This window comes from Mytilus californianus, unplaced genomic scaffold (assembly GCF_021869535.1).
Source record: "Mytilus californianus isolate M0D057914Y unplaced genomic scaffold, xbMytCali1.0.p SCAF_1, whole genome shotgun sequence".
NCBI classification, from domain to species: domain Eukaryota; kingdom Metazoa; phylum Mollusca; class Bivalvia; order Mytilida; family Mytilidae; genus Mytilus; species Mytilus californianus.
In genome coordinates, this window is record NW_026262581.1 from 73,141,537 (window position 1) to 73,158,727 (window position 17,191).

A 17,191-nucleotide genomic window follows, 5' to 3' on the forward strand; every position below is an offset into this window, starting at 1 on the left:
TACACGCACGCAACACGCACGATACACGATGAACGCACGGAATAATGGTCAGTTTGAATTTTAGAAGGTCTGTAGCACGTACATGTATATATACAATTTTCGAGATGCATTTAATGTTTCAATCGGAATTAGGCCCGCGTTTGAAATTGCGTAGTGTCTTAAATTATCAATTAAGTGTTAATATTTGCTGTATAGGAATCGATTTTGTTTACATTATTTTCTGAACTAAATCTTCTGGACGTCTTACGTTCTGGTATCAAAACCTTTGCTTGTGATGGACGTCCGTATAACTGTGTGGGATGTATAAATACGCAGCCACGTTCGATCGAAACTTGGACGTTAAATCGGATGCTTCATGTCTATTGTTTTACACTCTTTGTGCGTGTAAGAACCCTTGAAGGGTTCACTAACAACATGCAGGAGAGCTGTTGTTAGACAAAATGTCTCTCCTTATCGAACATACCCTAGTTCTCCAGTGTCAGTCCTAAATTCTTACCCTTCATTCTGATCGGCCCTTACTTTGTAAAACCAACATATTCAGGATATTGTATCCTAATCATGCATGACATATTTGCCACTGGACACAAAACCATCAACAATTAATCTAGTATTGCTGTGGTGTACACAGCAAGTAGAAAAATAAGTTGAGGTTGGTACGTAACAAATTCATTCGCACAGCAACATTGTTTATTAATCACATACGTAGCCTTCTGTTCTCGCATCTTTCTATATTCATAGGGGTATATCTGTTAAAAGAACATTTTTATTCATGTATTCTTTCGAAGAGTTTCTATTGAATTATGACAGATGCTGAATTATGATATAGATGACTATTTTAAAATTGAGTATTTAGGGAAAATAAATCTAAAGATGCAGAGTTTCAAAGCACATTTGTCTCCTTGACAATTGAACATTTTTTATTGTCAGAGAACAGAAGTTTATGTTTCGATTAGGAAAACATAAAAAGGTCACAGCGTTCATAAATATAAAGTAGTGACATTTTCTCTTAATAAAATAAAATTTATCTTAAGGAACTGGTCATTTATGCTGCAAATGGGAGGGTGATTAAGGGTAAAGGTATAAAAGATGGGCGAAAGATACCAGAGGGACATTCAAACTCATAAATCGAAAATAAACTGAAAACGCCATGGCTTAAAAAGAAAAAGACAATTCCTATGGTAATTCTGTTTTTATCTTAGTTTTTTTCTTCGTTTTTACTACTTTTCTGAGATGTTTTATAAGGTTTAGAAAATTTGTTATGCCCTACAGCTTTCCATCCTGCTAAGGCTTAAGTATATTCTCTTTAACCGCAATAATTAAACCTTTATAACCTCTTAGATATATGCCATGTATTAACAGTTATCAGAAAAATCTTACTTTAAATGATCTGATATTTTACAACAAAATAGTATAACAAGAGTACAAATGAAATAGCATGATGTCATCATAAAGTGAAAAATAGTTACTGTATAAACATTTATCATATGATTACTCATCAATTTAATTGATAAAGAAAACTTTAAATTCTTTCATTTTCTTTTGGTTTTAGTAAGTTCATACAATAGCCCTAATTTAATCTATCCTAGTATACCTAACAAACTTTACTAAATAAACTAAAACAAAACTGTGCTACAGAAGCATGAATTATACATAACATAATATAAAATTATTTCTTTCTTAAGCAAAATAAAATGAATGAAATATTATGATCTAAAAAAAAAAAAACAGTTACAAATAACAGTGTTTTACTGAATAAATATCCTTTATCTTATCAACTAAATAAACATAATGCGTGGTTAGAAAATATTTTTGTTGTTTTAACAAGGTTTAGATAGTACTGTTCCCAACAAAAAAATGATAAACAGTTGTCTTATGAAAAGATATTTAAATATCTCTTTATATAGTTAATGAATATTCAAATCTAGTCTGGAGACTTACACACTTTTTTCTCACTTCCTTGGCTAAATAAGTCATGTTTATAGGAAAGATGATATTTTAGGAAACATTTCATACACTAGATGCATTATTTTCAAATGTATGTCATGACACAGATTGATATTTGGTGAAATTAATAGCTATATAAAATTATCCAACATTGAAATAAAAAAGCAAAGAACATAAAACAAAATAAATTTGCTGAGCACAGCCTGATATGACCGCAGAGGTCAAACTCTGAACAGTTTGGTCAAATTTCAACCCTATATTCAAGCTTGCCATTGTGATATGGCACCTTGTGGTACAATGTCAGAGAGATCCATACATATAAGTTATTGTCTGGAAACTACAAAAATGCTACTTTTTGGCCCCTAATTCCTAAACTGTTGGTACCATAACCATAAGATTCTGAAGGAGCAATTATTCCTTAAATTTGTTAAAATATAGGAAATAAAAAAAAGCTGTATAAAGCCTGTTCAAAAGGACCCGAAAGACAGTAACAAAATGATACCATTAATACAAAAAAATATTAAGGTCTTTCAAATTTCACCAAATAAATTATCTTGTCTTACCTCTGACGAAGTCTGCAGCTGAGTAATATGTCTATTAATGGCATCTAAAATGTTTGGATCCAGTGCCCTAGATGGCCTTTGTACTGCTGGAATCTGGAATTTTGGTAGAGATGTTGGTAATGGTACTGATGGCAGGGCTGGATAATCTGTGTTTAACCCTTCAAGGTATTCCTGCCACCAGTTGTGCTGTTCCCTAGTCAAACGTCCTGCTTGCTTCCATTTTGGCAGGTCCCTAACCATTGCGATTGAGTCAATCTTTGGATTTTTCCTCACAGGGTTTAAGGATGTGCAAATTTCCTGAAATAAATATCCAGTTTCATTAAAAAGGTTTTAGATTAAGAGTATGAATTTGTAATAAAACAGCAACTATGAAATGTTTTTTTAGACACAGTACACATATGTCAAAATGATGAAGTCTATGTTTTGCAAAATGAGACAACATATTTCAATCAAATCAGTTAAAAAAAAGTGAAAGTGTACCTAAAAAACTGTGTATATATCCCATCGACAAAGGCTGTACATACCTTTTTATAAATAGAAGGTCTCATTTGTTATCATAACATATCTCCTTATTATCAATTTATAAATGGATACCTTTAATTATTTGATCGAAAACATTAAGAGGAAAGTCTTGAAAAATACACAAGAAGAAGTTACCTCATCGAACATTGTTCAATCTTTATGTTATTTATAGGGATTTCCATAGAAAGCTTTTGAAATTGACCAACAGATAGAATAGAAAGGTAGAGTGACTAAATGAATTTGTCTATTGACATATGCATAGAGATCAAATTAATGTTTGTGTTTGAACAAAGATAAACACATGATTAGTTGATGTTGCATATTTGTCTATAAATAGTTATAAGTGTTTTATCTAAAGCAATTTAGCATTGCGTCCTTTTAATTGATGCCATGCCCTTTTTCTTTTGAAAAATTTGACGCCATGTGCACTTCAGCGTTATCTGGATCTAGATCGGGTTGCGGTATTGGTTTTTTTTCTGATCGAAGGGCGACAAGCATTGACTAAGTTGGTTGCATGTTATTTCATGAAGACAATATCACTTCCGTGAGACTCGAGAGCGTACATTAAATCCTTCTTTGTTTCAGCAAAATAAGCGTGTTACTTCATTAGAACGTGATGAAAGTTGCCTGAAGTAAATATGTAATCCATTTATTGCATTAAAAATGTCATATTCCTTTCCAAATTGCGTGCCAAAAATCGTTAATTTTTATAATTTTTTCTTTGTCCGCCATTGTAATATTGTACGAAGTAGAGATTGGAGTCGGCAAACGGACCAGCTATGAACAAAATTCGGATTCTTACAATAATGACTACGGATGCATGAATGGCACAGCTGATGGAAGAAAATTTATCCCAAAAAGAAAAAAGTATGCATTTCACAGGCATTAACATACTTTTGATTAGATCAACTTGATTAATGTATATATTTCCATGTAGATGCATTGTTTCAATTTATTTATCAAAGATGCTCAATTCTAGGACTATTATAGTATACTAATATCATTATATTATGTTCAAGCTTAGCTTTGAAAAAATTATATATCTTTTTTTATGAGAAACACTGAATATCATATCATATGTGTAAATTACTAGTTTATTTATGTGCCCTATTTGGTATAGTTGATGGGCTAAGTGCCCTTTTGGTAAAAAAAATATCATGCACTTTTTAAGTTCTGGATAAAACACTAGCAATTATTTACATTTATGCAGAAATTGTAATGTGTTGATGGGCTTCTGCATCAATGATATTTACACTAAATTCAATTAGTCACTAATGGCATATATTTATATACCTGTAAGGTTGGAATGTTCTATAAATTCACTGTTCTGTACTCTTCGTAGTCCAAAGGCCAGTCTTTTATCGACATCTTCACACTGGGACCATCCTTCACAAATTTAAATACATGTAGAGATTTTATTCCGTCACATCTGTTAAGATTTATGAGTTGTTCCTTGAAATTAAAAATGCTGTCAAGGTGACTCACAATTGGTGAAGGTGTTGATGCTTCTCTAATTCTTGAATGAAGTTCTGGAAGCGTTGGTGCATTCTCTTGGCATAACTTCGTGCTGACTCTGCTGAACAGTTGATCCACATCCTCATGTGTGTGTCCCACCATCAAAAAAGAAAGTTTAATCTACAACAAAAGTTTCATCAGCTTAAAAGATGCAGCTGTACTTTGTCAGATAAAAAACAACTCGCAAAATAAGCTACCATTACAAACACAAATATTAAAATCATTACTATCTGTCTTTTAACCAGTAGGTAAAATATTTGGCAACAGTCATGATCAACTGTATGACCTCTGGGTTATTCATTGTGGACATGTTTGTAACTTTCAAATAAAGACAATTTTAGAAACGTTTTGCTCTGCTCTTTCATGCAGCTTATGAGTTCATTTCTTTTCAATAATAGCTATTTTTGCTTTCAATCTGTCAAATACAAACTCCCCCAATAAAGGTTAATCTAGATAAGCATTTCTAGTGTTAAAGATTACAGCAACTGCTTATGTGTCCTTTCCTTTTTCATTATTTTATGTTTATATGGCAAATTGATATAACATGTGATTCACTTATAACTTTCTATTCATAATGTTTCTGTGAGCAGCTGTCTTACTTTAAATTCAACAATTTTAAATAATACATTTTCAAGGGATAATAAAATGGGATATTTCATATTATGTTCTAGACTTACCTTCTTGAATACCTCTGCCTTCACAAGAGCAGCTAAAAACATCAGAACAAAGTGGTTTTTGTTGTCTTTGCCACAATTGTCTGCTTGCAAATACAAAACTGGTGGCAGTGCATTGTTGTTGATCTAAAATTAAAAGTTTTATTGTAAAGCAACAACATTGATTAATACAGAATGTAACCATATACTAGCTGACTATGATATATGGGTTAATATATATATATTTATATGTAGGTTTGAACGTTGTTTTCAATTTAGACTTGTTTATATTTTTTCGTTTGGGCTTGTATTATATTTGCCTTCGGGTTTATATGATCCGTTCATCCTATTTTGACTCTTTCAAAATTCAAGAGTCTATCCAAAATTCAGGTAAATTATATGGCCTTCCAAATACTGTTTCGATTCCTAACATCACTGAAGAGACATTAATTGTCGAAATCTGGATATGGTGTACAAATTTTTGCACCTCGTGTTTGCGGTATACCATCTTTTCCGCAAGTTTATTGTTTTCTGTTTGGTAATAAATAAATAAAAAGATCTATTTTGTTACATCTTGTGATCCGTTTATTTGGCAATCGCCAATGGCAGTCAGCAGGATTTAAGAAAATCAGTTGTTCGACCTGCTAGTCAAATGCGTTTTGTTAAAATATACGTTTTCACTCATTTGGTCTTTTGGAAAATGTTGTTTGTGCTGTATTTAGACCCCTTTACCAAGAAATTTGTTTTGCATGCGCACGTATAAAAATTGCGGTTTTTATCCAAAGCATTCATAGGTTTGAACGTTGTTTTCAATTTAGACTTGTTTATATTTATATGTATATATCTTCTTATTTTTATATTGAGGTCAGGTGAAACCTACCAGACGGACGTTTTGACGTTGAAACAAACCCAAATACCAAATATAGTTATCCTATTACTTGAAAAAAGAGAGTTTCACTTAAAAAAAAAGTACATTTTTCTCAAGCATTCACCGAATCTTAAAATGACAAAGGATATTATGACAGATGGACATTTCGTAACATAAAGTATCTGTATACAAGGTATGAAGAATCCAGGTTTTCTTCGTCCCTCAGCTGTTGGATTGTAATCTATATGTCTCGCTTTCTACAACTCTGTTGCATTCGAGACAAAAAGCAGTTAATATTTTTTTTAAAATAAACCCTCTCAGCATCATTTCGAAAATTATTAATTTTACATAATTTAATATCATTATCATACTGTAAACATTATTAGTTATTAAAGTTTCAAGTTAGTGATGTCATCAGTGAAGAAATATGTTTTTTAATCTATGGTTCATTAAATGGATGTATAGTCCCTAGTAGAATATATATCAAACTTGTAAGATAGTGTTATATATAAAGCTTCTCCAGACAAGTTTCACCAATATTCATACAATATTGCTATACATGTAGTATTGTTTACAATATTTTCTAGTGGACCTTTACATTTCACACCCTTTTGTGTGTTCTAATTTATTGAAAAGGTCAATTCCGTTTTTTTCAATATTCTTGAATACTTGATATAGAAAATGGTATAGTATGGTATGGTCCATTCCATTCAATAACATTCCAGAAAAAAGTTTAATTATTCAACTTAAATCACAAACACTAAACAGTCGTGATATTGAAGTATACATTTTTTAAAATAGTAAATAATTGTTTTCAGCTACTTTAAAATTGTCATACCTCTTTGACATGGTGAAGAACTTTCAGTAGGCAGTTCAATGTGACATTTGAATCAAGGTGGAATCGGTCTGTCCAAGTAAATCCGAAGTCCAGTCCAAAACCATGGCATAATGCACCAGTAACATGATGATGCACTCCAGCATAGGCTGAGTCAGTCTGAAAAGAAATTGCACTTTAAAGTCAAAGAAAACTATTGTGGTGTCTTTCATATCTGACTACAAGTAAAAGAGGGTGTTGCCCACCAGGATCTTTGTGTAAATCTTCAACTATGGTCAGTTTCCAACTTCACAGACCCAAATATAGTTCATGACTGAAATATTTTTTTTGTTTAGTTTATCTTGTACTTTCAATCATTTTTATTTCCTCTATCAACTATACTTTTTACCGGAAATGTGAAAAAATAGGTAATCATCAACATTCAACATTGTTCAATTGCCATAACTCCTTTTAGACCAATTTGTAGATCTTGTCTTGTCCTATCAGGAGCAAAACATAAAATTTTGGCCATGTTGATTGAAGATCTTATAGTATATATATTATTGTTATTAAAATACAAGGCAAAAACACAAAAAAAAATATGGTACAAATTGTTCATTCAGAGCAATTACTGAAGATTTCATTATAAAACTAAGAAGATGTGGTATGATTTGACTGCTTTGTATATCTTGTTTTGTATCTGGTTGACATACCTTTGAATTCAATGAAAATCTTGGAAGTGTTGTTTTTGCTTGGTCCATATTGTCTATAATCAATGACAAATAGTGTTGAGGACTGGATCTAGCTTTTGCTCTATGCTCGTAATAGTTCTGTCTTGCTAGGCTGAAATTGCCAAAAGTAAAATAATAAACAACCAAAAATATAATAATAAACAAAAAGTATTATAACAAATAATGTTTTTCAACAATGTGGTGCACACTTAATAACCTGCATAGTGGGTTATTTATAAGAGTGCACCACATTTTTGAGGCTATTTTGAAAAGACATGAAAAATATTAGTCATCCCTTATAACTTAATTCTATATTTAATTTTTAACGAGTAAATCATGAAAAACATTGATGACACAGTCACATGACAAAATTATGTCTTGTTAGCTGATAGACTAAAAAACTTTCAGCCAATCAGAAGACGTCACGTGTTACATCCAAAATTGAATTATATTAAAATATATATAAATCTGCGTTTTTATATATAGATTAGACCGTTGGTTTTCCTGTTTGAATGGTTTTACACTAGTCATTGTTGGGGCCTTTATAGCTTGCTGTTCAGTGTGAGACAAGGCTCCAAGTTGAAGACAGTACTTAGACCTATAATTGTTTACTTTTACAAATTGACACTTGGATATAGAGTTGTCTCACTGGCACTCATACCACATCTTCTTATATCTAAATACATTGAAGTAAGTTTGGCAAAAGTATGCCAAATAATGATCTTCGTTTTTGGGCAATTTTCCTTTAAAATTAGGGTGAATTTAAAACATAGAAATCTGGTAACAGCTAGAAGAATCAGAAAAAAATATGTAAATAATTGCTATAAGATGTTGAAAAAATTCATATTTTTGTACATAAATTAGGCCGTTAGTTTTCTCGTTTGAATTGTGTTACATTTTTCATTTCGGGGCCTTTTATAGCTGACTATGCAATTTACAATATTTACACTGAAAATGCACCATTGTCACTTACATATGATAATACTGTCTTCAAACAAGCACAGGATATTGTTGTACTTGTATTTTACTTAACAATAATACTATGTCATATTTGATGACTTTGTAATTGTTTAATAATTGTGAAAGGCAGAAATCTATGGGTTTTGAACTACCAGATACACCATTTCATCTCTTTTGCTTTTTAAATATTTTTAAAGAGTGAATCTAGTCATTTATTCTGTTTTTATCATGCTTTTTAAGCCAGTCTGATAAGAAGGTAATTTTATCCTCTGAGTATGGCCAAAAACAAATGAAAATGTCTTGAAATTGAATGCTTTGATTTTTTTATAGGATGAACTTGCAGTTGGCACAAAAATTTCTACAAGATGGTCAGATGGCAGTTTTTACAATGCTGTCATCATCAGCAAGAGAAAAAATGATAAGTTTTCATTGACAAAAACAAAACATCAACCAAACACAAAGATAATTTAAAATTTAACTGATGCAAAAGTTGAACTTTTGTCATTTAAATGGCTGATTTGCATTAAGAGAATAAAAGCATAGGTGGTTCATGCCTCAATGAGACAACAAAATATGAAAATTAGACATAATAATCCATCGTAGCTTTTTCAACTAAATAAAATATTCAGTATAATATGCAAAGCTTCAAATCCTCCTAAATCTCCTTACGAGATGAATGAAAAAAAAATTGCTCCCAAGATCTGCTATTAAACATTATACATAAATTTAAAACAATATAATAAATTATTGAATATTAGAGAATTTATAAATATTTTAGTTTAAACAGTAACTCTGTTTTCTTTAACTTAATTCCTTAAATTATAACATATATTATTTGAAGCGTTCTCCTTTTCAGGTTATTGTGTAAAGTATTTTGATGGGTGGAAGAAAGTTTTCAGTAGACGAGACACCAAGATGTTATAAAATCCAAGTAGAAATGAAAGTTTTTTTAAAACATTTGACCATTTCTGTAATTAGTTAGAGAGATGGACAATATAATTTTGAAAACTAATGTGTAACTATATAATTGTATAACAAATGAATTACATTTTATGTAATAAATTTTGCTACGTGGAAGTATTTGGTTTTGATTTTCTTTTTTATCAACAGAAAGTTGAAAAAGTAGAAAAATATTGTCGCAGCTGTTTCTCATATTGGGCGACATAAATATATCATTGTTCCTCAGTATTAACATTTTTCTTTATGCAATTATCAAGCCCTCTGCAATCTCTGATTTGAAGAAATAGATCCATAAAATGAACAAGTGATTTATATTGGAATAAAAGACTGTAAAAGTGCAAACAAAATAAATATTACACAGGAAATGTTTGTCAATCACAAAACACACACAGACACACAACTTAATTTTTAAACTTACTTCTCATTGTATCATATTTTACTGGATAATAAGAGTTTCATGGAAGGTGCAACTCTCAATAGAACTCGAGTGAGTGTTGTTTAGTGGCAAATATTTCATGCATGTTCCGAATGAGTCCATTCTACACAAAACCATACTGAGTTCTTGCAAAGAACCTGCATACTTTAATAATTTAACATAAATCCAGTATTTGCAACAAATTGTAATTTTTTCTGGAAAGAAAATTCAAATGGAGATTAATGTTCATATTGTAATATTATATGTTCCCATGGGAAGAAAAATTGTTTTCATAGGAAGAAACAAATTGTTTCCATAGGAAAAATTGTTCCTATGGGAAGAAAAATTGTTCCCATGGGAAGAAAAATGGTTCCCATGGGAAGAAAAATGGTTCCCATGGGAACTTTTTGTATTAATCTTTTCCCATGGGAACTCTAAACTTCCCATGGGAACTTTAAATTTTCCAATGGGAAATGTACTTTTAATCAGCTGCAGTGACAACATTGACAGGTTGGGACATATGGAATTTTTTAATTTTTTTAATAATCTATCGCTGGGCAAAATCATTTTTTTGATATCTTGTAAACCGACAAAGTCAGATTTGCCAATTCTGGAATGGCAAATTTGTCCCGCACAGTGTTTATAGTTCACATATTTTATTTATAGATTTTTTTTTGCACATCTGAAATTTCTACAATTATTTGGACAAATATTAACTGCACAAGAAATGCCTCCACCTTTTTTTTTATAACTTTCGGCAGTATCCATAGTGAAGTAAATAAGAAAATGAAGGAAATACAAATGTAAACAGAAAATCGATAATGTTTTGATCAACACACGTGCGTTATTTTTCACGGTTGTATTGGCGGATCGGTCACGTGAGAGGTCAATGGATGCGCCTATGTTTTCTAGGTCAATTATAGATAGTCCCGTCTATAAATTGTAATATGATTAATATCATGTGACTATTTCTGCAAAGGTTAATGTATTTAATTCCTTCAAATTTATACTCATTTTTGTTTTGTCTAACCGCAAAAATGCATATGAAGAACGAATAAGATATGGGTCCCTTGTTCATACGCAGTCGTCGTTAATTTTCTTCTTGTTGGAATACTTTTTTAATATTGTTTTTTTTTTCAATCTTAAATGACTGCGAGTTATTAAAATCTCTATCTTAAATTAAAATGAATGAGAATAAAATATGTAACGGCGATGAAAAATCATTTTAATTAAACAAACCCGTTACCATAGTATCAGATACAAATGATGCCATGCTCTACCCGTAATCGAGGTTTTTTGATTTTTGATGATGAATTTTACACATTACATGATTAGCTCTGTTATTGTAAGTACCTTAAAATATCCATTTGATAAAGATAATGTATTATGTCTGATCAGAAGTCATCAGTACGTGATCACCTGAGGTAGGATTGCCTTGAAGAGACATCCTGACCTTCCTTATTCTGTGTTTTGAATTGTTGTAACTGATTTGAGTCAACATTTTTTCAGTTTTATCTTGCTTTAACTTAACCCTAAGTATAAAATGATTTTACAATTTTTATTTCAAATATAAATATGTGACAAATGCATGTAGTAATATGCACAAAATAAGCATTTAAATGTACAAATATCTTGTAATTTAACTGGAACCGTGGTGAACAAATTGTATCCAATCAATATGTGCTGCGTACAGATTTTCCCCAAAAGGTTATTTGCCAAATGTTCATTAACATGTGCTATTAAAAAAGAATAGAATGTAAAAAAAAAAAAAAAACAAAAAGAAAGGAATAGTCTTTGTTCCAATTAATTTGACTTCAACCCATAATTCTACAAATGTTATACGTAAACTTCTAAGATTTTCTCTATACTATGATGATGAAATAGTATGGACATTTTGCTGTCACAGAATCATTTGTGAATACAAAAACAAGAAAAAACTCCCAATTCTTTTAATGCCTTAAAATTTATTTTGTTTTTTAAGCGTTTAGTGGATTTATTTTCTTTATCAGATAGTCAATGTCTACCATTTGGAAATCAGTAATTTGCTATGATGCAAAGAATAATTTTTCAACTGTGTAGATTGTCGATGTTGTAATATGAGATCCGCATCAATCGCATAGAAATGTTCAGGCTATATTGTACACAGGCTATTGACAGAATGTAATTCGATTAATGATTGTCATAGTTATCAGTTTTTGCATGGAAGTATTATATTGTCAATATAATACTTCCATGGTTTTTGTGAGGAATTCGATCTTTAATCTCCCGCTGTTAGATTTTCAAACAGATTTTACAGTGTTTTTAAAAAAATATTTTTCTGTGATTTTGTATAATTTGCGGTCTATAATTTGTTTACAGAATATATAAAATTGAGAATGGAAATGGGAAATGTGTTAAGGAGACAACAACCCGACCAAAGAATATATAAAATTGAGAATGGAAATGGGAAATGTGTCAAAGAGACAACAACCCGACCAAAGAGCAGAAAACAGCATAAGGCCACCAATGGGTCTTCAACACAGCGAGAAAAATCCGCACCTAGAGGCGGGCTTCAGTTGGCCCCTAAACAAACACGTGTACTAGCGTCTGTAGTTCAGTGAAAATTGACGTCACACTAGACTCCGAAACATATAAATGAACCAAGATAAAAAAAACATACAATACTAACAAAGCCCAGAGGCTCCTGACTTGGGACTGGCGCAAAAATGCGGCGGGGTTAAACATGTTTTGTGAGATCTCAATCCCCCCTGTACCTCTAGCCAATGTTGAATAAACAAACACACAGCAATACGCACAGTAAAACTCAGTGTAGAAAAAGTCCGAGTCCGATGTCAGAATAGGTAACAAAAGAAACTAAGCAAAATGACAATGATACATAAATCAACAAAGGACTACTATCAGTTACTGACATGCCAGCTCCAGACCTCAATTAAAATGATTGAAAGATTATGTCTTCATCACATGAAAATCAAGCACAATCCCTCCCGTTAGTAGTTTAGTATCATACCATCATAAAATATTTGAGAAGAACACAACCTTTATCATGCCAACAAATGGTTTTAGAATAAATGTGTTTATTTCCAATGCAAAGACCCTATGAGTGAATCAATATTAATTCCAAAATATGCCACCTTTAATGACCTGACAACAGTATCGTAACTAACTGTACATAAATTCGTTATTGACCAACACATGCATTATTTGATATGTCGTAGACTGATAAAATAGTAACAAATATATTGATTCTTTCTTGTGCACTACACCCGTCTTTAAAAAATATATTTTGTCAAGTTTGATTTATCTACTCCTTGTGTATATTAATACCCGTAGTCAAGGGGTTTGAAACCAATTATTTTTTTGATATCTTGTAAACCGACAAAGTCAGATTTGCCAATTCTGGAATGGCAAATTTGTCCCGCACAGTGTTTATAGTTCACATATTTTATTTATAGATTTTTTTTTGCACATCTGAAATTTCTACAAATATTTGGACAAATATTAACTGCACAAGAAATGCCTCCACCTTTTTTTTTTATAACTTTCGGCAGTATCCATAGTGAAGTAAATAAGAAAATGAAGGAAATACAAATGTAAACAGAAAATCGATAATGTTTTGATCAATACACGTGCGTTATTTTTCACGGTTGTATTGGCGGATCGGTCACGTGAGAGGTCAATGGATGCGCCTATGTTTTCTAGGTCAATTATAGATAGTCCCGTCTATAAATTGTAATATGATTAATATCATGTGACTATTTCTGCAAAGGTTAATGTATTTAATTCCTTCAAATTTATACTCATTTTTGTTTTGTCTAACCGCAAAAATGCATATGAAGAACGAATAAGATATGGGTCCCTTGTTCATACGCAGTCGTCGTTAATTTTCTTCTTGTTGGAATACTTTTTTAATATTGTTTTTTTTTTCAATCTTAAATGACTGCGAGTTATTAAAATCTCTATCTTAAATTAAAATGAATGAGAATAAAATATGTAACGGCGATGAAAAATCATTTTAATTAAACAAACCCGTTACCATAGTATCAGATACAAATGATGCCATGCTCTACCCGTAATCGAGGTTTTTTGATTTTTGATGATGCATTTTACACATTACATGATTAGCTCTGTTATTGTAAGTACCTTAAAATATCAATTTGATAAAGATAATGTATTATGTCTGATCAGAAGTCATCAGTACGTGATCACCTGAGGTAGGATTGCCTTGAAGAGACATCCTGACCTTCCTTATTCTGTGTTTTGAGTTGTTGTAACTGATTTGAGTCAACATTTTTTCAGTTTTATCATGCTTTAACTTAACCCTAAGTATAAAATGATTTTACAATTTTTATTTCAAATATAAATATGTGACAAATGCATGTAGTAATATGCACAAAATAAGCATTTAAATGTACAAATATCTTGTAATTTAACTGTAACCGTGGTGAACAAATTGTATCCAATCAATATGTGCTGCGTACAGATTTTCCCCAAAAGGTTATTTGCCAAATGTTCATTAACATGTGCTATTAAAAAAGAATAGAATGTAAAAAAAAAAAGAAAAAAAAAAAAAAGCAAGGAATAGTCTTTGTTCCAATTAATTTGACTTCAACCCATAATTCTACAAATGTTATACGTAAACTTCTAAGATTTTCTCTATACTATGATGATGAAATAGTATGGACATTTTGCTGTCACAGAATCATTTGTGAATACAAAAACAAGAAAAAACTCCCAATTCTTTTAATGCCTTAAAATTTATTTTGTTTTTTAAGCGTTTAGTGGATTTATTTTCTTTATCAGATAGTCAATGTCTACCATTTGGAAATCAGTAATTTGCTATGATGCAAGGAATAATTTTTCAACTGTGTAGATTGTCGATGTTGTAATATGAGATCCGCATCAATCGCATAGAAATGTTCAGGCTGTATTGTACACAGGCTATTGACAGAATGTAATTCGATTAATGATTGTCATAGTTATCAGTTTTTGCATGGAAGTATTATATTGTCAATATAATACTTCCATGGTTTTTGTGAGGAATTCGATCTTTAATCTCCCGCCGTTAGATTTTCAAACAGATTTTACAGTGTTTTTAAAAAAATATTTTTCTGTGATTTTGTATAATTTGCGGTCTATAATTTGTTTACAGAATATATAAAATTGAGAATGGAAATGGGAAATGTGTTAAGGAGACAACAACCCGACCAAAGAATATATAAAATTGAGAATGGAAATGGGAAATGTGTCAAAGAGACAACAACCCGACCAAAGAGTAGAAAACAGCATAAGGCAACCAATGGGTCTTCAACACAGCGAGAAAAATCCGCACCTAAATGGCGGGCTTCAGTTGGCCCCTAAACAAACACGTGTACTAGCGTCTGTAGTTCAGTGAAAATTGACGTCACACTAGACTCCGAAACATATAAATGAACCAAGATAAAAAAAAACATACAATACTAACAAAGCCCAGAGGCTCCTGACTTGGGACTGGCGCAAAAATGCGACGGGGTTAAACATGTTTTGTGAGATCTCAATTCCCCCTGTGCCTTTAGCCAATGTTGAATAAACAAACACACAGCAATACGCACAGTAAAACTCAGTGTAGAAAAAGTCCGAGTCGGTAACAAAAGAAACTAAGCAAAATGACAATGATACATAAATCAACAAAGGACTACTATCAGTTACTGACATGCCAGCTCCAGACCTCAATTAAAATGATTGAAAGATTATGTCTTTATCACATGAAAATCAAGCACAATCCCTCCCGTTAGTAGTTTAGTATCATACCATCATAAAATATTTGAGAAGAACACAACCTGTATCATGCCAACAAATGGTTTTAGAATAAATGTGTTTATTTCCGATGCAAAGACCCTATGAGTGAATCAATATTAATTCCAAAATATGCCACCTTTAATGACCTGACAACAGTATCGTAACTAACTGTACATAAATTCGTTATTGACCAACACATGCATTATTTGATATGTCGTAGACTGATAAAATAGTAACAAATATATTGATTCTTTCGTGTGCACTACACCCGTCTTTAAAAAATATATTTTGTCAAGTTTGATTTATCTACTCCTTGTGTATATTAATACCCGTAGTCAAGGGGTTTGAAACCATCCCCTCCTAGAAAACTCATCTGTTGAAAAAAAGGAAGTATTAGAGACTTTTAAATTTTGTAACGTATTTACATATTATTGTTTTTAAAATTACTGCTTTTAGATTATAAACCTTTCTGCATAAAATGATTTAGCACACGTCCAAATTAAAGGATGGAATATTCATGAACCATATTCATTTAGGTATACACATAATTGCTTATTTCTCGCACTCAATTTGTTTAGATATTTGAGTTTGCAATGCAAAACGCTTTCAAAAACATTCTTAAATGTGGATTTCTCGATTTTTCCGACATGCTATTAAACATGTTATATAACTTCTAAACATTGAATATCGGTTGTAGAAAAAACTATTCTCTGTTTAATTTTCAATTTTAAAGTTCAGCATAGGCATTCGGCTTCTATATGTTCTTCCTAAAGTCACTAAAATATTTAAAGACAAATTGTTTCTGTGATTGATTGTTATTTATTTGTCAATGTCCAGTGACAAATATTGAGACTGAGGATTTTTTTTTGTTTAGAACTAGCTATAAACTAAACAGAAACATTATACATCTTGGTATCAAATTATTATATATGTTCGTTATAATCTAAAACTGGAAGGACGACGAGAAAGCCTATTTTCAATATAAAGACATATGCAAATATTAATCAACAATCAAATGCTACACTCAACCAGGAACATATATATTGACACTTAGATATACTGTTCCCAGACTCAACATTCAAATAAAGATAAAATAACCCAATACAATATTTCAAAAATAGCGTAGTAGTATTTTCTCAGATAAGAAAAAAAGGAAGAAGTTAATTTATATATTTTTCGACAAAAAAAAAAACCGCAACAACAATGAAAACACTCTATTCTTCTTTGGTGATAATAATCAATGTATTAAACACAAACGGTTTGTTCTGTTACACCAAAATTTCAACAATAGGGTCAACGGATTATACATCAAAACATATAATGGATATAGTTTATGCATATGGGACATCGAGATTTAACATTTAAAAACATGCATTTCCCAAAGATTAAACTATCAATACATTACATTTGTATTTCAAAAGACATGAACGAATTCAAAAATGAAGAAACGTAAACAACATAGGAAAATGAA

At 31.1% G+C, this 17,191-nt stretch overlaps 1 protein-coding gene across 1 annotated transcript; it reads right to left on the reverse strand.

The window, feature by feature from the left end:
* Positions 1–2,474: 2,474 nt before the first annotated feature.
* LOC127737902 (uncharacterized) lies at positions 2,475–8,276 on the reverse strand. The gene is made up of 6 exons (XM_052248873.1): positions 8,272–8,276; positions 7,593–7,722; positions 6,904–7,059; positions 5,222–5,344; positions 4,344–4,664; positions 2,475–2,804 (listed from the first exon to the last, which is right to left on the reverse strand). Exons 1-6 carry the CDS (start codon positions 8,274–8,276, stop codon positions 2,475–2,477), a joined length of 1,065 nt encoding a protein of 354 aa, XP_052104833.1.
* Positions 8,277–17,191: the final 8,915 nt, after the last annotated feature.

Coding starts and splice junctions, on each gene's coding strand:
- LOC127737902 (XM_052248873.1), bottom strand. Junction 5,345..6,903: donor TTCTTCACCATGTCAAAGAG/GTATGACAATTT, acceptor TTTTAATTTTAG/ATCAACAACAATGCACTGCC. Junction 2,805..4,343: donor AGTACAGAACAGTGAATTTA/TAGAACATTCCA, acceptor TATTTATTTCAG/GAAATTTGCACATCCTTAAA.